This window comes from Onychostruthus taczanowskii, unplaced genomic scaffold (assembly GCF_017590055.1).
Source record: "Onychostruthus taczanowskii isolate IOZ18803 unplaced genomic scaffold, ASM1759005v1 scaffold14, whole genome shotgun sequence".
NCBI lineage: Eukaryota > Metazoa > Chordata > Aves > Passeriformes > Passeridae > Onychostruthus > Onychostruthus taczanowskii.
The window spans coordinates 1,509,210-1,528,453 of NW_024498573.1; the positions used below are offsets into that span (position 1 = coordinate 1,509,210).

Here is a 19,244-nt window from a genome sequence, read left to right on the forward strand (position 1 = left end):
GCACTGAGGCCAAATGCAACGTGCTCCAGGTAATGTTCAGCACATCTTTTAGATATAATCTAATTTAATTATCTGACAAATCATTTTATGGCTGTTTTATTGTGCTTTTATGTAAATAAATACCCAGGAGCCACAAATACACATCCCACTAGTTGCAGGAAGTGGGTCCTTTTTGGAGTTAACATTGCTATTCTTCCCTTCCTGACACAGGCAGGAATGCATTTGCAAAACCATTTTGTAATAAATAAAGGTTTGGAATTTCGTTACACAAACCTGTGCACGGTCACAGGTGAAAAAATCTCCACCTGGGCAGCATGGAAAGAACATGGGAGAGAGGGGAAGGGGAAAGAATCACCCGGAGGAATTTTTATTTGCCTTCTGTCCCACTGGTGGCTCACCTGCCCTGAAGTGTCCTGGGCAGCAGCTCCTTCCTCCCCCTTCCTGTGTCCTGCCCATGCCTCAGGGGTGAGAACAAGCAGCTGCAGGAAGGCAGGAACATTTGCAAATAAATAACAAATAAAACATCTGCAACCACCACCGTGCTGTCCTTTACTGTCAGCACTTTCAGTGCTGCTCTGCCCTCTGGCAAAACAGGAGTTAAAAATCAGCATTAAAAAGCTGCATCGAGGCTTTTCCTCAAAGTTCCAGAGATTTTTTTCTGACCATGTGAAAAAAGTGAGCTGCAAAGGGACTCCCCCAGGCCATGGCACTGCCACCCCTGTGGGGACAAACCTGCCCTCCCAGGGGCTCTGCACACAAACCAGGTTGGCTTAAAAACTGAAATACAGCCTAAAAAAATGTAACCCTGCTCACTGCCCTTCCACAGCTCAGCCCAATCCTCCCTGGCAATGCCAATTCAGTGGTCACAACTCCCCACCCTGCACAAAGCATCCTCAGCCCAGAGTGAAAACGTTCCTGCGGGAGGTTACGGCAGCAAAGGAAAAATTCAGCAGAATTTGGGATTCTTCTCCTTCATAAAGAAGCCTCAGGGCTGAGACAGAACATTTGTGGGGTTTGAGCACTGCAGACCTTTCCCAGGGACACACAGAGGCTTTTTCCTCACCAGTGCCAGTCCTGGGAGGTGCAGTGGGTGGGCACCAGCAAGGTTCTGCCTTTCCAAGCTGTGCTGCAGCCACCCCTCACCTCCCCCAGCACTTCTGTGCTGCTCTGGCTCCTCAAAAATGCAGCAAATTCAGTTAACACAAAAAGGACTCCTCTTCCTGCTGCCTCATCCTTCTCTGAGGCTCCCAGGGCGAAGTGATCCATGACATTCAGCTTTCACAGAAAGAAGAGAATAGTTACTGGTCCTTGCTCAGAAAAAAAGAAAAATTACAAGAAATAAACCAACAAAACAGTTTAAACTCAAAATCTCTTTCTATTTAGTAAACATTTCACAATTCATACTGGGTTTTACACCTTTTTTTACTTCTGACTCATTATTTTTGAATTATTAAGGATGAGAATATTGTCTATTCACAGCACCTTTCCCTTTTAAAAGCTGTGAAGCACCTGAAATTCAGACTGTAAACTCCTCTGGGAAGAAAGCACCCTCTTCCAGGAATGTGTGCTGTGTATAGCTGGCATTCAGGAAAAACTGTTAATCTCTCAATTCTGCCTTCACAATTGTATTCTACTGCTGTGAGGAAAGCAGTAAAAAATCCTTCCCTTGTATTTTAGCATGAAGAACAGGCACTTTTCACTTCCACAGAATTTAAAATCAAAGTAAAAAGCTCGATTTATACTGACCTGGTTAAAAAAAAAAGTCCAGGAAAGAATTTTCCTGGCTCCTTTTCCAATGGTCTGTGCACTCCCATTGCATAAAGTTCAGGACAGAGCAAAGGGTTTATAGCAAATAAATCCTGCATTCATGCACAAAGTCTGTGTGACATGGACACATTTGGGCAGATGTTGGATCACCTATTTGTCCCTTTTTACTTTGGTGCCTGTGATTCTCTCTACCTGGCATAAAAAAACTGCCTAGAAGGGACTTTTTTTTGGTTAAAATTAAAGAGCTAGATATTTTCCATATCTAATGCTCACAATTCTAAAGAGCTCCTAAATATTAGGAAAACGATTGACTGACCATAGGAATGAATCAGACTTCTAAAGAGTCATCTGTGAAAAAAAAAATCATTAAAATCAAGCTGGAGAGGCAGCATTTCCATGGGCACAGGCAGGTGAAGGCCTGTGGAGAAATGAGATAACCATGTCCTTGTGGCCTGGCTGAATCAGGAGGCAGTGCCAAAACCTCTGGAGGTGAGAGGTGCTTGCTCAGAAGATAGTCCTTAAGATATCTTCCTGCATGTTTACATTTGATTTCTCTACCTGAAATTCAGGGAGGTTGCAAATTCAAGCACTGCCCAATAAAGACCTGAGCAAACAGTCCCTGGCAGCCCTTCCTGGGCAAACACAAGGGCGTGGTGATGGAAAGCAATGCCAGAATGAGGGATGAGAAACGAGTTGCCTCATTCTTCAGCTGCACAGGATGTCCAGACTACTCCAAAATCCCACCTCATCCACAAGGACAGGGTGGCAAAAAAGACTTGATCAGAACTTCAGAGTGGAACTGAGACACAGAAAGCTCCGGAGAGGAGACATGAGATGAACAACCCCATGGAAATTTAAGATCTGCAGACTGGCCACAATCAAGTTAAGAACCGCTTTCATTCAGCACCTCCCACGGAATCACTACCCCAGGCAGGTAAATCCAGAGAGATTGCAGGGTACCAGTGTGCTGGCTCCACCCTGCCCTGCTACCTGAGCACACACCCACTGATTTCATAGACATTTTGCCCAGCCTTTGTTCCAATCTCTCTCTCTTCCCAATCTAGTTCTTCGGAGCACCGTGCCGCTGCGCGCCCAGGGCAAAGTCCACGGCCTGGTGCACGCTGTGGAAGAGCAGGTGGTCCTCCCCTTCCTTGAAGAACTCCCCTCGGAGCAGGGAGCTCCTGACAGAAGGGTTGCACTGGGCCAGCAGCACGTGCACGTCGATGTCCCCGTAGTCCTTGCAGACCTCCTTGAGCGTGCGGATGCCGGCCGTGTCCAGGAACTGCACGGCGCAGCAGTCGATCACGATGCTGTGAAACCCCACAGGTTCCGGCCCAAAATCCACGGGGACGCCGCTCTGCTTGTCCCCACACCCCGCCTCCTTCTCCTTGAGCTTTCTCTTCTCTGCTTTCTTCTTGGCCGCCTTCACCCACACGGGGTTGACGCCAGTTTGCTTGTAGAGGGTGGATTTGAAGCACTCCTTGTTGATGTAGTAGATGGGGGCCTCGAAGCGGAACACCACAACCCCAGGCTGGGTTTGCAGGTTCTTGTAGGCAGACAGGGACTCGTAGGTCTCCGACTCGGCCACCCAGCCCAGCAGCGGCGCCTCGGGGCGCTGGGTGCGGAAGATGACGCAGAGCATGGAGAAGCAAACCCCCACCAGGAGCCCGATCTCGGTGCTGACGAGCGCCGTGGCCGCCATGGTGACCCCCCAGACCACCGTGTCCACCCTGCTCAGGTGCCACATTTTGGGCAGGTCCCTGAACTTGAGCAGGGCTCCGCGGAGGTTGACGATGGTTATGACGGCGAGGACGCATTTCTGCAGGGAGTAGAACAAAGGGGCGATCACAAGGAGGACCAGGAGGATCACCAGACTGGTCACCATGCCGGACATTTGGGTCCTACAGCCCGTGGACTCCTTGACCAGGGTCTTGGCGAGGGCTGCGCTGGTCGTGAAGCAGTGGAAGAAGGAGGGAATGATGTTGCAGAAGCCAATGGCGTACATCTCCTGGTTGGCCCTCACGGAGTAGCCGTGCTTCTTGGCAAACATCTCCGACAGGGACACGGTGATGGCAAAGCCAATGATGGCAATGGGGATGGCATCCAACGCCACGTCGGGAATCAGGGTCCAGACTGGCGGGCGTGGGGGCAGAAACCCAGTGGGGATGTGGCCAGAAACGCTGGAGCCGTAAGTCTCTCTCAGCTTCCCAAAGTGAGATGCCAGAGTGGCCGCCACAACCACGAAGAGCTCCACAGGAACTGGAGCCTTGAGCTTGGATTTGAAGCGCTCGTTCAGCTCTTTGGCTGGGATGAGCACCAGGAAGCACAAGAAGCTGGTGATGAGGTCACAGATGTTGGTGGTGTGGATGTTCCTGAAGATGTTTATCCAGGTGGTGATGAGGGAGCCCACGCCCCCGCTCCGAGGAATGTCCAGGCCCAGCAGGTACTTGACTTGTGAGGTCAGGACAGTGATGGAGGCCCCTGTGACAAACCCACTCAGCAGAGAATCCGAGAGGTACACCGAGACAAAGCCCACCTGGAAGAAACCCATGGCCACCTGGAAGGAACCAATCACACACAACATGTCAGGACACAAATCCCACAGATTTTGTCAGCTGGGATAAAAAAAACCCAACACTGCATGGCCCTGGAGGATGAGGCATGGTCTGAGCAGGGAGGAAAGTCTCAAGCATTCAAACCAGGCTTTTTTGGGGGTCTTCATCCCCTCAACAAATGTTTATTGTTTGCTCTGCTAATTACCCTGGCGGGGAAAAAAGAAGAGAAGAAAACCTAGGGAAAAAAACAAACCCACATTTGAAATGCTCCCTGCTTTTGCCATTTCTCTTTCAGTTCCTCTAAACTCTGTGAACTTCACAAGGATCTAAAACTTTCCTGGTGGCCTTCATCTGCCTTGCACTGGAGTTCAGAGCCTGCAATAAAACCACAGCTTGTGGGGTGACAACTGTCCTCTGCACTGCAGAAAGTTTGGTGCCTCTGACTCAGAAAGTCTATGAACTGCAAACTCCTCTGCTGCAGATCATAAAAACAGAGATAACTGGGAACTCCATGAGAATCTCCAAGAATTACTGAAGATAAGGCAAGGTTTGCAACCTGGACTGGCTGAAATCAGCTCACAGCTTTCAAAGGCTCCCTTATAACATTGATAATTAATTCAAGGTTGTTCTAAGTGTAAAACATCAATAATAATTAGCTTACCTAGTTAATACTAACTGCTGTGAGATTTTCTTTTTATGATTTGACTGTAAAGTTTCTGCTACAAAAAGTATGTGATTTTGGTTGAAAAAAATAAATTTGAGGGTGTTGGTCTCTAGAGAATATGCCTAATATTCAGAGGGACTGAAGATAAACTGATCTGATTTCTTCAGATAAAGAAACTTAATTGTATTTGTACCTGCAAAGACTATTAAGTGCAACTCACAAACTGCACCCACCCCAGAGGGATGAAAGATGAAACCCAAAATACAGCATAGCCTGGGAGGCCCAGAATATTCCTCAAATAACTCAACAGAAACTTGCAGTACAAAAAATTCCAGGTTGTGTCCAAAACCTGTGTTTTAAAGTGTCACAAACATGTTTTGTTCCCCTCCTGTAAATTTTGATTGGCTGCCACCCCGGACAGATGAGAACAAATGAATGTGAACCAACAAACTCAAATACCACAGCTCTGCAGTACTGCTAAAAATAATCCCATTCTGGTTAATGTGTAAGATTCTAAAAACAAGGATACCTGCTTTAAGTTCTAGAAAATAAGTAGAGCTATATAAATATAAAATATACTGTATCCTCTCAGTAGAATCCTTCCCATGCAATAGCATTGTTTTGGCTTCCAATGGGCAAACAGCAAATTTTTAAAAGCACATTTACAAATAAAAGGAAACTGGAGATACTTTTACTGTCCAAGTTTTTCTTTGTTGAAGGCAAATGATTAAAGACTGGAATTAGGAGCTGATGCACCACATTTTGGCCCAATGAAATGGGGTCTAATGCCAAAAAAATAAACAGAGCTTCAGGCCACAGTGAGGAAAGTGGTGAGCAGAGGTGGGATTGAGAGCTGGAGGTGCAGGCAAAACTTTACAAAAGAAAGGCCTTGTAAAATCAGGTCTTATTTTAACTGAATTAACAGTTAGTCTGTTGAGTTTCCATGAGAAACAAATTCTAGGAATGAATATAAATTTGCATAACAATCTATTCTTGTGAAAAAAAAACGAGATGCACTTACAAAACAAGAATTCTATCTCATTAGAATATTAGTATAGAAGAAGAATATTAGAAGAAAAGTAGAAGAATATTAGAATACTAGAAAAAAATATGTAAACTATATAAAACTAGAAAAGTTTGATAGACATGTACAATAACCCTTACCAACCAATGAACTGAGTTTCACTAGATTACTAACCAATTACATTCAAACACAGTACTTTCTAATACCCTATAAAAATGAACTCTCCATAATAAAAAATGTAATATTCTGCATAAAAAATCAGATGCCTAGTCTCATTTCTATCTCTAACGCAAGGCCAACAATAACTCCAGCAGAAGTGTCCCACCTCCCCACCACTGTGCCCATTAATATGTTTTCCACTTTGTACATTATTTTGATCAGGTGCAATTTCCTTGTAAAACCAGTTCTGCAAAAGCGTGAAGTGCTTTTTTTTCTGCAGCGTGTCACCGGCTGTAAAAAAGCCACTTCTTAGGTAACAAACCTTCACAGGATTTGGCAGGTTAATCACTGCATTAAAAAAGAAAACCCAAAAACCAACCCAGCAGAGGTGTGGACCAGCTGCAGCTGCCCTTACCTGGTACACCCCAGAGATGAAGGTGATGGTGGCAGCCACGGCCATGGCGTAGCAGCCCCTGTCACAGAGCGGCTCTGTCCCGTTCCCGGTGCCATTCCCGAGCCCCTCCAGGCCTGGCACAGCTGGCTCCAGCTGGTAACCAGCTCTCTCCACCTCCCTGTCCACCACCTGGCCCAGCATCAGGCAAACCACGCCGAAGATGCTGACGGAGATGTGGCGGGAGGTGCCGAAGATGCAGTAAATGATGCAGGAAAAAAAGGAGGTGTAAAGGCCATAAATGGGCTCCAGCCCCGCCAGGAGGGAGTAGGCAATGGACTGTGGGACCAGCAGGACCCCCACGATCACACCAGACATCACATCCCCCAGGAGGTACTCCCTGAGTTTGTATTTGGGAAGCCACTGTAAGATGGGGAAGAACCCCAAAACACAATCTTTAATTTTGGCCGGGGTGCAGCTGCAAGTTTCTTTTGCTCGTTTAAGCAGCAGAGCCTTCATGTTCCTCTTCTTCTCCTGGGGTTCCAGGAACATTGTGTGATGGAAACTGCACTTGGCATCATCTCCTTCTGGCCCTTCCATCATTTCATGGATGTGGTTGCTCTCTGTCATCGCTGCCATCACCAGGACTCACTGAAAACACAAAGAAAGACCACTAAACCAAAAATGAATGTACAATGTGAGACTTGAACACAGCATTTATGAAAAGCAAGGGCTGAAATTCTCAGTTCAGCAGAGAGAAAGCAATTTCCAAGCAAACTGGGAACCTCTCAGCTTGCTTGGGAATTAAGAAAATGAGATTTTCTCAAGGGAGCCTCCCCACTGCATCCCTGTGAAGCAAGGAATGACCCTTCCCAGGAGGGAAGCTGACATCCTGTGCAATACACCTGCTGCTGGCAGGGTTGGGAAATGGACAGGAATGCAGCAGCACTGCCTTTCTGCAGGCTTCCTTGAGAAAAATCTCTGCCTGCAGCCTGCTCCACCTTGCAAAGCCAGACAGAGGGGTTATTGTAGTGCCACAGCCACTCCAGCTCAGCTGCTGAAAATTAACTGCAAGTGGGACATTTCCAGCAAAACACAGATCAGTCTACATCTCTTGTGGGTTGTTTTTTTTGTTTTTCTTTTTTAATGCAGTGATTTCACCTGCCAAATCCTGTGAAGGTTTGTTACCTAAGAAGTGGCTTTTTTACAGCCAATGACACGCTGCAAAAAAAAGCACTTCACACTTTTGCAGAACTGGTTTCACAAGGAAATTGCACCTGATCAAAATAATGTACAAAGTGGAAAACATACTATTGGGCACAATGATAGGGAGGTGGGACACTTCTGCTGGAACTGGTGCTCTAGACCAAGCTGCCCACAGTAAAACAGGGTAATTATATCAATAATTTAACCCTGGGAACATATTGCCTGACTGGGAGAGAGCAAACTCTTGATGAGACAAACCCTAATGAAACTTGAGCACACCAAGTGACTGCCAGCACTTAGACAGCTCTCCCACCTGCAGAAACATTCAGAATTCTCCAGAAAACTCCTTGAGCCCAAATTTCAGCCAGGAACTCGCTGGTCTGGGGTGAGACCCAGCAAGAGAACCCTGAGAAGTGTCACTGCAGTCCCAGAGTGCCAGTGACAAGGTGGATTTGATGTGCTGCTCACGTCCTCTCCGTGCAGCGCAAACATCAGCCAGACTCCTGTCCGTGGAACGCTCACTGCTGAATTAATTGCCCAATTAATTGTCCAATCGTCCTGAATTAATTGTACCAATTAATAAATTGCTACTGGAACTGGCAGTGCTAAGGATGCCGCTTGAGTCTGCCCCAGAATGTGTCCAGTTAATCACCATTTCTCAAGCAGCTACAGCATCACAGAACTGTGGAGTCATTGAGGCTGGACAATCCCTCTGAGATCACCCAGTCCAACCACTCCCAGCAGTGCCAAGGTCTCCTCTAAGCCATGTCCCCAAATGCCACAGGTCTTAAATCCCTGCAGGGATGGGGACTCCAGCATTGACCTGGGCAGCTGTGCCAGGGCTGGACAGCCTTGTTGGTACAGAAATATTTCCTAATTAAAACACTCCTTGCTACCATCCCTGCAGTGTGAGTTTCCCAAAGGTATAGGAGGCAGAAGTGAGAGGAGTGATTTTGTGTGGTGCCTGCTGCCTTAGGACAGCCTGAGCAAAAGGAACCCACAAGAGCAGATCCAACTACAGAACTTAATGTTGACAATGGCTTCTTCAGAGACTTCTGGGAGGCAGAAGTGAGAGTGATTTTGTGTGGTGCCTGCTGCCTTAGGACAGCCTGAGCAAAAGGAACCCACAAGAGCAGAACCAACTACAGAACTTAAATGTTGACAATGGCTTCTTCAGAGACTTCTAGAACCAATTAAAAAGTAATTCCACCCAACTAATCCAACCGTGGTGTCCCTGTCCCTGGAGCTGCAGACACACCTAAAGCCAACACACAGAAAATACGAGGGAGGAGTTTGTTTCATCTCCTGCTCCATGCTGGGACCCCCAAAGGAATTTCCATTCAGCACAGACCCAGACTGAGAGTGTCTCTTTGAGGGATAAGCTCCTGCACCCTCCCAAAGAACCAAACCCTGCCACTCTTTGCTGGCTGTGCCTGAGCTGGTACTGAAAGGAGAGTTTCAAACACAGACCCCAAACCAGCAGGGATGGATTTTCTGTGTGACAGGGCTGTATCCCTCCCTGCTGTAATATCCCAGGATCACTGAGGTTGGAAAAGCCCACCCAGCCCAAGCTGTGCTCAATGCCCACCTCGTCCCCAGCCCAGAGCACTGAGTGCCACATAAGAGTCAGGATCTTTAAATGAAGAACCTGCACTGCAAGAAGGGACGTGCTCAAGATGATACAGTGATCACACCTGGAGGAGACCCCCACCCCTACCCTGCAGGTTTCCAATCTCACCCACCTGTACAGGACTGTAAATTGTGCTCAGGGATGATTTACAGACCTCACAACCCCCCTAAATACACAGTGAGAATCAAGGGAGTATTACAAAAGCCTGTGTCAGCTCTACTTTGCAAAAGTACGTTTTGGAGCTGTATTTGCTCAAGAAGTTTTATTTGTTTTACCAGCACAGAGTTACAAATCAAAAGGCTTCTCACCCACCCAAAGCTCAGCAAATCAACACTGCAAAAGCTCAGGGGGAAAAAAAAATCAAGCCAGGCTACTTTTCATGTGTAGCAATGAGTTTGTTTTCTGAGATTTTAGTAAAGATTTCAGTAGTGAAAATTCTTTTGATTCCTTCTGTCCCTCCTCCAGGACTTGCAGGCAGCTCACCCAAACCTGGGAATTTTCTGAAATGTGCCAAGATAAACCCCAGACAGCTTAGTTTAGTGCTGCTGTAAAACATTTGCATGGGAGGGGGTGTCTGGGCTTCAGTCATGTCCAGACAGTAGGGAAATGTTCTAAGTAAAAACCTTTTTGGCTCCATTGCTCTGAGCACATACTGGCTCTTTGTGCTGACTTGCATGACAGCTTTCTCTCCGTGGCATGAAAAGGACCTTTCAGCACACAGTCCCTGCCCCTTGCCATGTCAGGACAGTAGGAAATGATACAATTTCCAACACTCATTTCACCCTGTTCTGCCTCAAAGTGCTGCCCTGTATAAATTTTGTAACCGTTAGCCCTGGCTTGTCTAATAAAACTGGATTTTATTCTTATACAGAAAAAAAAAATCACCCTATCCTGAGAAAGCACCTTTGGTTCACAGTTTGGACACTGCAGGACATTCTGTACATATAACATGAAAAGAAGCTGCTGTGGTTTTTATTCTGAAAGCTGCCATTTACACACAGCCCAGAATTCACTTTTATCACTCCTTTTGGCCTTTCAGGGAGTGTCTCGTTGTGACAAACTTCACTTAAGATAATAAAATCTACAAGACAGACCCGAGGAAATTTCCAGTATCTGTTATCAACTGACTGCCATAAAATGAAGATACAGGGAGGTCCTGCAGTCTCTAGAAGTCATCAGACCTCCAGGCTATTTCTGGAGCCCATCTGGGCCTTTCTTTCTGATCCCATGATGTGGCAGCATCTGCCTGGCTTCTGTTTTTGGGGGAGCACTACCTGCAGCCCAGGGCTGGCTTGGACTTCATTCATCTGTGGCACATCAGAGTCACCTTGAGAGTAAGAGGAAACTGGATTGTGAAGCTCACTCACCTGCTGAAATAATTACTACAAGGTGAAACTTCAGATGTGAGCATTTCAGAGTAGAAACTGAATCAAAAGTATTCTTTCTACAACACCCATCTCAGTTTTCCTTATTTTTCTACATTTAAATTCTCACTGTATGTGATCACACTCCACCCTCATGTACCCCTTGCTAGACAGGAGAATTTACATGCACTAAAAACTAATGCATGAATCCATAATCTAAAAGTCATGAACAATTTCTGGAGAATTGTAAAGGTGAATCAGAAATCCAAGTTCCACACAAACTGAACCAGAGCTGGGCCCTTAGAAAATGCAGCCCCTAAGAATAAAACAGGAAAGTATATCACATCATTCTGACAACTAAATCTTTGACCTTTCTCTTGCTGGACAACAACCTTTTTCAAATAATGTCTTTACTGTTGTGGAGCAACAAGGAAATTCAATATTACCATGATAACACCAAGATAAGCACTGGAACAACACTGCCTGCACCTTGGAATTGAACAGAATCCTTCATAACCTCCAGCAAAACATTCAAGCCACAAACATTTACTTCCACAAAGGACTGAAAATAACATGAATAATGAAAACCACGTTTAAGGAACACATGTGGAAATAGAGCTGCCTCGCTTTTGGCACAGTAACCAGCAGCCATCCGCTCATGTGGGAAAACCTGCAAAGCTGGACAATAAAACCTCTCTTTTGTGAAATATGGGATCTGCTCCTACTCCAAATACGGGATCTCCTCACTTTTCCCGAGCAGCAGCAGCACTTTTGGGGAAGATCCCATGGAATCCCTGCTGGCAGCCAGCTATTCCAGGGAAGTTGTGTCACCTCCCAAGGGCAGCTGAGCGTGTTGGCTGCCCTGCCCTGCCCTGGCTGAAGCAGACCCCTCCAGCAGCTTCCATCCCACCCGGATTTCTCAGGGAGAGCTTGCCAAGGCTTCCAGCAAGTTATTCAAGTGTTAGGGCCCTTCTCCCACCCTTTCTGTCAGCAGGGGAAGGTGGAACACCGAGCAGCTGCGCTGGGCACTGAGGATGGGCTGAGGAAGAGCTGCCCAAAGGGATTTCCTCAGGCAGCAGCTGCCAGCTCAGCCCAGGGCATCCCACTCTGCCCATCACAGCCCGGGCTGCATCCACAGGGCTGGGAGGGACCGTCCGATCCCAATGGAAACACACCGGGACTGCGCTGGATAACGCAACTGCTGTTGTGTTTCAATTAACAACAATTAGTACAATTAATAAAAGCCTGCAAGAAGAAGCCGGCAGGCTGCGTGCCCCCCGAAGCTGCGGGTTTTGCTGAGCGCTTTGGAAGCCAAGCCTGCACTGAGGGTCCGGGCAGAGCGGAAGGGAAGCGAGAGCAACGGCTCAGCTCTTCACACCACATCCACTTTCAGCCCCAGGGTCCTGCTGCCTTCCCACCCAGCTTCCTTATGGCTTCCATCGGCATTTTCCTCTCCTCCTGCCCGTTCCGGAGCTGCGAGCAGCGGCCCAGGAGGGTCAGAGCCGGACCCCGCTGTCCCCCGCCCCTTCCCTCGGTACTCACCGCCCGCGGCTCCCCGGGGACCTGGGGCGGCTGGGAGCGACCGACGGCCGGACAGAGTTACAGACGGACGGACTGCCGGACAGACAGAGTTACAGACGGACGGACTGCCGGACAGACAGAGTTACAGACGGACGGAGGGACCGCCCCGCTCCGGGCAGGGAGGGCCGGGCAGAGCCGCGCCCCTTCCACCCCTCGGCCCGGGGCACTTCCGAGGAGGTTCCGTGTGCGGAGTTACGGGAAAGGCTGCCCCTGCTCCTTTATTTGGCACTCAGCCCTTTTAAATGGAAAGTATAGGGTTGATAATGTGAGGTGAGAATGTGAGGTGAAGTGAAACTAAACTTTGTGCAGGTGGGGAACCGTGGCACTCTCTGGCCCCTTTTAGTCCTGGGGTACCACTGGGATTCAGTGAAAGCTGGATTCGTTGAACTGAATGGGATTCATTGGCACCTGGGAAGGATGAAGGATCCTTAGTAATGTGGGTATTAAAAATCCCAGGTTTCTGCTAAGTGCTCTGCTCTTGTCTCTGGGCTGGAGGTTCAAGGTCGGAGGGGCCAGCCCTGTCTGCCTTCCCTTCCCTTCGCACAGAAAAGCAGACGTTTCATCTGAAGTCAAACATTGCCCAATATTTGCATTCCAGGTGGAACCTTGAATGCAAACTGTCAAAAAAACCCCACCAATACACAGCTGGAGCAAATGAAGCCAACTTCAAGCCTGCAGAATTCATGCTCTGGTCTTTCAGTGTTAAGCAAATGCTGTAAATCTTCCTGTAGAAATACTGAATATTTCCATAGAAAACATTTCCCTTCTCCATGAGGGTCTATTAGATGTCATGGTAACCAGAACAGGCAATTGCAATGGAAATAGAAGAGCTCCCTCCCTCTTCCCTGACTGTCCATTGTCAAAAACATCAGTGACTGGCTTCCCAATCCCTTTAGGGACTTCCACAGGAGTTTTAATTGAGTTTGAAGTATATGGTGACTTAAAGACAACCAGAGCAAATCCTTGGCAGGAGTGACATCTATGACAAAAGCATTCAAAGCCTATTGTGCAGGCACTCTGCAGAATCCTAATAAGAAATCACGAATGCAAGCAACGGGTGTTCCAGCATTTTCATTCTTGTTCTAGAAGACCAGGCTGTGGAAAAACTTGGATCATCCAATACATCATGTCTTCATGGCAGAAACAGGGAAATAATATCTTCTTGGAACGTGACAGTAAAAGAAAAAAATCCCAAGCATTATTATTTTTCTGGACCTAAAAAAAGTAGGCTTTTCTTCTTCTTACTTTTAGACTGATTTTCTTAAAAATGGGTGGAAAAAATCCAAGCAATTATTTAAGGTAATTAAATAATTTCACTTCCAACTGCTTTCCTCAAGCTATATTAAGCTTTATGGTTAATATATTTCTGTGCTGAGGGAACCTTTGGCCTTGGAGAAATGTGCCTCTGGGCTCCTCATGCTCCAGAATCTCCTGCCAAGGAGCTGGGGTTTGCTGACACACAAATGCCAGCATGTGCCATCTGCCCATCCCACTCAGCCTGCCTGGCAACCCCTCTGCTTCTCCAGATCACCACATCATCTTTGGAATACCAAATCTCCACAGAGCAGGTCAGACTGCAAAGTAATCCTGGAAATTGCTTTGTTCCACGGAGCAGGTTCCACGGGCAGCCCCGGGAGCCCTCCCTCCTTGCCTTTTGCCCAGCAGCTCCTGTCCAGCCCTGCCGTGCCCTGGTGCCACCTGGCACATTGCTCTGCCTGTGATGCTGTTATCAGCCCTCTGTCCATAAACCCCACAGGCAGTGGCTCTCCCTGGCTCTTCCCAGTCGTTCCCAGGCTCTCAGCTCAGTGTTATCTCCCAGCAGATAAAGGCAGCCTGTGATTTCCCCTGGCTCTCAGCCAGGAGCCTCCTGCCTTCAGTCCTGTCCTCCTGGCACCTCCCTGCCCAGTGCCCTGGTCCTGCTGGTACAGCTCCATGGGAGGATGACTGGGTTATGCTGAAAGTGGTTAAAAATGAGTTATTTACTCTCCTTGCCCTTCCCTCCCTCTACAGCTCACAGTGCACTGAGATTCAGGCCTGAATTTGCACATTCTTGCATTAAGTTTGGAGACGGAGAAGATGGAACTGCCTGGTTCCCATCTGTGAATTCTGTCAGAGCTGGGACAAACCTTCCTTCCCACCTTGACCTGCTGGGCTTGGAAGGCTCTAATTAATGTCACACACACAGGTCCATGTGTGGCAGGTCTGACTTAGAAAACCCATCAGACTAAGTAACAGGAAGAGGCCCATCCTAATGCTTGAAATGCATTAAATTTAATTCAGTCACATCATTCAGTGCTTGGCAAAACCAAAAAAGAAGAGCTAAATGAGCTGCTTTTAAAGGTTTCCATCAAGGATGAGACAAATGCCAAGTAAAAATTGAGTGGTTGGAGGTGAGAGGGCGTAATACAAAAGGAAAGATGCAATGAATCAGAGTTCTTAGGTAATCAAAATACTTAAGCCATAACGATATCAAAAAGAAGTAAGTTCTGTCCTTATCTCAGAACTATGCATGTCACAATTATACTGTAATCATGAAAGAGTGTTCTGCACAAACATCTGTGCAGAATTGCTGCACTTTCACTGTGTCACAGTCCAATGTTGTCACCTAGTCAAGAAGTAATTAGGTGATAAAATTTTCAGAGTGTTGATATGTGTTAGAAGGCTTAGTCAAATAATTGCTGGATTCTATGTGTTTTCTTGCCCTGCTTTCATCCAGTCTTTCAGCTCTTTGCTTCCTCAAGGCTAAAGCATGGAACATTGAAAAAAGTCACAAATTCCATTGAGTCTCTTTGCAAACAAGCAAATGTATGGGGGAATTAAACTGTGCCATCAACTTAGCATCTAACTCAAAAATTCCACCTTCCCAGATTCTCATTTTCATCCAAAAGCTTTGTGAGCCTGCAGCAGGGTTACAAATCCCAGGTTTGAGGGAGGGTTGCTGTCTGCAGGGGTTTGCAGCACTGCAGGAACTCTGTCTGCAGCAGCAGCACTGACCTGCACTGGCTGCTCCCAGCTCCTTCAGCTGGCAGCCAGAGAGAAGCCCGGGTCAGGAAAGTGCTGAAGGAAAGGCTCCATTCTTTTCTCTCATCTGAGTGGCTCAGAGCAGCTTTGTGCTGCCCTTTGTGCCTTGCTGGCTTCGAGCAGGAAGGAATATTTGCAAAGTCACCTTGAGCAACTGCTCAGCTCCCAAAATTTGGCCGCACACTTTCTGTAATGCTGACAACTGATGGGTGCAGCAGAGCCAGGGCTGAGCACATGCACAGCTTGGAGAGTCCATTTAAAGCAGGAAGAGATGTTACCCTAAATCTGAGATGGACTGCTGTGTTTATTTTTAATCCCTGAAATCAGGTATGTGTTGATTATCATAAGTGACAGAACAGAGTTGTAGCCACAGGTCCTGTAAAAGCACAGAGAACTTCAGCCTTGATTTCTTGGGAGTCTACCCACAAAAAATGCTCTCAACAACTAATTCCTGGTGATGGTATGAAATCCTCCAGCCTTGCTTACATGTGTCTAGAGCCATTTATTTGGTTATTCAGCCCCATAGTGACAACAGAGTCACCACAAATCATTGTACAGAAGTATAATTAGACCCGTGAGGTAATAGAGTCCACAGTTTGCAATGCAGCAGCAGCAGATTTTATTAGGTTCGTGTTAATTCTTAGTACTTACAAAAAAAATTTTCATGTGTTACAGAATTTATTTGAATTCAAGGTAGGAGGGGAGATCAAAACATGTGGCAGGTTCTCATTACTAGAGGTAATTTTGGATAATATTTCAGTTTTTCTTTCCATCTCAGTTCTGACATCTGTTTTTCACATCTCCGTTACATCAGGACCTAAGAGAATCAAAATTAAGACAAGTGTGCATGTTGTTCCTTCTCAACAATGCTTTCCTGCAGTAGGAATAAACAAGATGAAAAAGTTTCACTTACTGTAAAATAAAGTAATATTTTATGATACATTTGACAAGTAGAGCACTGCCTTGTCTCAGAAACAAACCTTCTTTTTCCCTAACCTGTTTTGAGTGACTGTCTGGTTCAGTGTAGAGCACAGCCACTGACTGAGCTCACATGAGAAATACATGGACATACACACTGATTAAAAAATGTATCTCTAGATTTGCTCCAAAAGTTAAAAAGTGGTGAAGAAAGTAAGATTTTCTTTTTCATTTATGAATTAAGAAGATAATAATTTGCAAACTGAACTTCAGTTGCAGCAATTAAAAGAACAATTAAAAAATATTTTGTTAACTTCTAAATAGCATTTAGTTTAAAAAGCTTGGAGAAAAGATGCCCTGCTGTGCCCATGAGATTTGAGCACTGGACTAGTGCTAGCTGCAGAGAAATACTGTTCACACTTTTCTTATCTTCTGAAGCATTTGGATTTATTTAGGGAACTTTTTCAGGTACTGGGTTTGCTCCAGCTCCTGCCCAGCTGGTGGGAACCCCTCCATGGTCTTTCCTTGGAACAGGAGCAGAGTTCTCCTGAGTGCTGAAGCAAACCCAGTGTGTCCCTCAGGCTGAGGAGAAATGATTTGCCTGGTGAGTTCCCAGAGATTTCTGCCCTGAGGCTACACGCTCTGGCAAGGACAGGCAAAATGCTGATCACATTGTTAGGTGGGAGATTTTCTCTGCAAGACTCACAGCCCCAAGCCAGAGTCCTGAGGAATAAATGGTACTTTTGAACACTTACATTCTGGAGAGGTATCAGTAGGTGAAGCCTCACTTTAAAAAAAAAGGTGTTGAATGTTAGAGCCTTGTAAAACACAAATCACATCTTGTTAATAGCAGAACAAGAGATGTGAATAGATCTGAGTCCCTTCTTTTAAGGTGAAGGACAGCCTTTGAGACTCTGCTTAGGTCTCCTTAAAACTGAAGTAGGAAAGTGCAGGAGATACAGTCCTTAAATGAACAACTGGAGAAATTTGCAGGGAACATTTTACAAGTAAAGGATTTACCTGTTCCTTCTCATTTCCTTGGCGATGTTGTTCTAAAAAAAAAATATAGAAGAATGGTTAACAAAGCTGGCAATGAACTCAAGTTTAGGGTTGGGTACTGTCCCCCTGGACCTCATGGTCAGAGATAAACCAGGAGGGGATGGGGCTGGGCAAACACAGAGGATGTTTCTTGAAAGTGGGACTGAGCACGCAGAACTTGGGAAGTTGATGGGAGCAGGAAACCACATCTGAGAGAGGAGAAATTGGCCTTGCACTGCTTAAGAGCAGACCTCCTCCTTGTTATCCACAGAAACCTGCCCCCTCCCCTCCCCACAGCTCTCACGACCCCACATCAGCCCCTCACACCCTGGTGGAAGGAGCTGCCAAGGATTGAGGTCCCTGTTTCCCACGGTGTCATCGGGGCGGGTCGGGGCTGCTCACCGCACACATCGTTCAGCAGACAGTCCAGATGCAACAAAAAACTCTTTTTCTTGGTTTCATACTGGGTCATCAGTCTGTCACTCAGCTGCACTGCCTGCACCTCCACATCCTCAGTGACCAGATCCAGACTTGCAATCCTAGAGCACAGAGAGTCATTGCACCAAGGAAAACCATCCAGCATCCAAAGGTAACAAAATTCTTCACCAGGACAGAGTCTGCAAATAGGAGAGGGCTTTGGCAACATGAATTTTTGGGTTAACAGCTCTTTGTGAAGGTTGAATTCCAACTGCTACATACTGTTATTTATTTGGCAATGCCTCATGCTGACCGACTGGAACTTTCAAATGCTGATAATGAGAGAGGAGGAGGTGTTTTGATAATCCCCATGTGTGTGAACAGAGCCTTGACTTGCTGCAGGCAGGCTCTTACTGTTGTAGCAATGCCAGAACAAGTATGCCAAACGTATTAAATGGTGTCCAGGTTTCTGGAAAATTATCTTTACCCCACAGGCTAGGATGTGACTTGCAGCACAGCTGTGAGTAACAGACCGAGCTGCAGCCCTGAGGCACACGGTGATTCCAAGCTCTCCTTACAACCCGAGTTTGAACTCAGCTTTAATCTGTGCAAGTTACCGAGGTGACACCTCAAATTCCAGGTAGATGTTTGCCCTTTGTGCAGCTGGGGCCTGCAGTGCCGCTGCAAAGCCTCTCCTGGATCTGGAACTGTTGGTGTGCTGTTGCACCACTGAATTACAGCTGACACCCAGGCATCACATAGGAAGTGGTAAGTTATAAATTAAAGATAATAATTAATCTTTCTAGCTACCAAGCTTGTCCACAAGTCAGACTTGCTGGGAAATGAGCTGGTTATCTCTGCTGCCAAAGGCTGTTCCCTGGGAACTCAGATGAGGGAGTCACCAATGTGCATCCAGGACAGTGTTACTGTAAACTGAACCCCAGGGGCTTCATCCCTGATAAAAACGTTTTCTGGTAATAAAAGCCAGTGGTTTCTGTGAGAATCCAGCCAGGAAACTGAAATTTAAAGGGACAAGTGTAACAGCAGGCAGGGATCTCTCCATCCATACTGTGGATGTGGTGCCCTCTGGCTCAGCTGGATTATGGAGCAGCTTTGCAGCATAGGGTGATGGGGTTTGATCCCAGTTATCAATACCATATTTTTTCAGGTAAGAAAAGAAATGTTATGAAGTGGAACATACCTGTCTGTGACTTCTTTCAGATCCTACCAAGAGGATTGTTTAAAAAAAAAAAAAAAAGAAAAAATAAAAATAAAGAGATATCATTAGTGTGATTTTCAGAAAGGTCACCTGGCTGAGAAATAGGCAGATCCATGAAGAAAAGCAGAATGCCACTGCTTACTTTGAAGAAGAGGAAAGTATCTGGTTGCTCTTTTATCATCTGCAAAGCCTGAAGGTTCTGCTCAGCCTGGTCTCTCTTCTGTTCCATTTCCTTCCTTGCGTTGGCGACAACTGCCAGGTTTTCTTCCTCCTAAGACTGAATGTCACGC

The 19,244-nt window shown here is 46.5% G+C and overlaps 1 protein-coding gene across 1 annotated transcript; it reads right to left on the minus strand.

Moving 5' to 3' along the window:
* Window positions 1–2,033: 2,033 nt before the first annotated feature.
* Window positions 2,034–19,219, minus strand: SLC26A2 (solute carrier family 26 member 2). The gene is made up of 7 exons (XM_041397939.1): window positions 19,097–19,219; window positions 18,937–18,959; window positions 17,721–17,857; window positions 17,301–17,332; window positions 16,014–16,179; window positions 6,585–7,211; window positions 2,034–4,324 (listed from the first exon to the last, which is right to left on the minus strand). The coding sequence occupies exons 6-7, from the start codon at window positions 7,197–7,199 to the stop codon at window positions 2,828–2,830; spliced, it is 2,112 nt and encodes a 703-aa protein (XP_041253873.1). The 5' UTR covers window positions 7,200–7,211; window positions 16,014–16,179; window positions 17,301–17,332; window positions 17,721–17,857; window positions 18,937–18,959; window positions 19,097–19,219; the 3' UTR covers window positions 2,034–2,827.
* Between the last annotated feature and the right edge of the window lie 25 nt (window positions 19,220–19,244).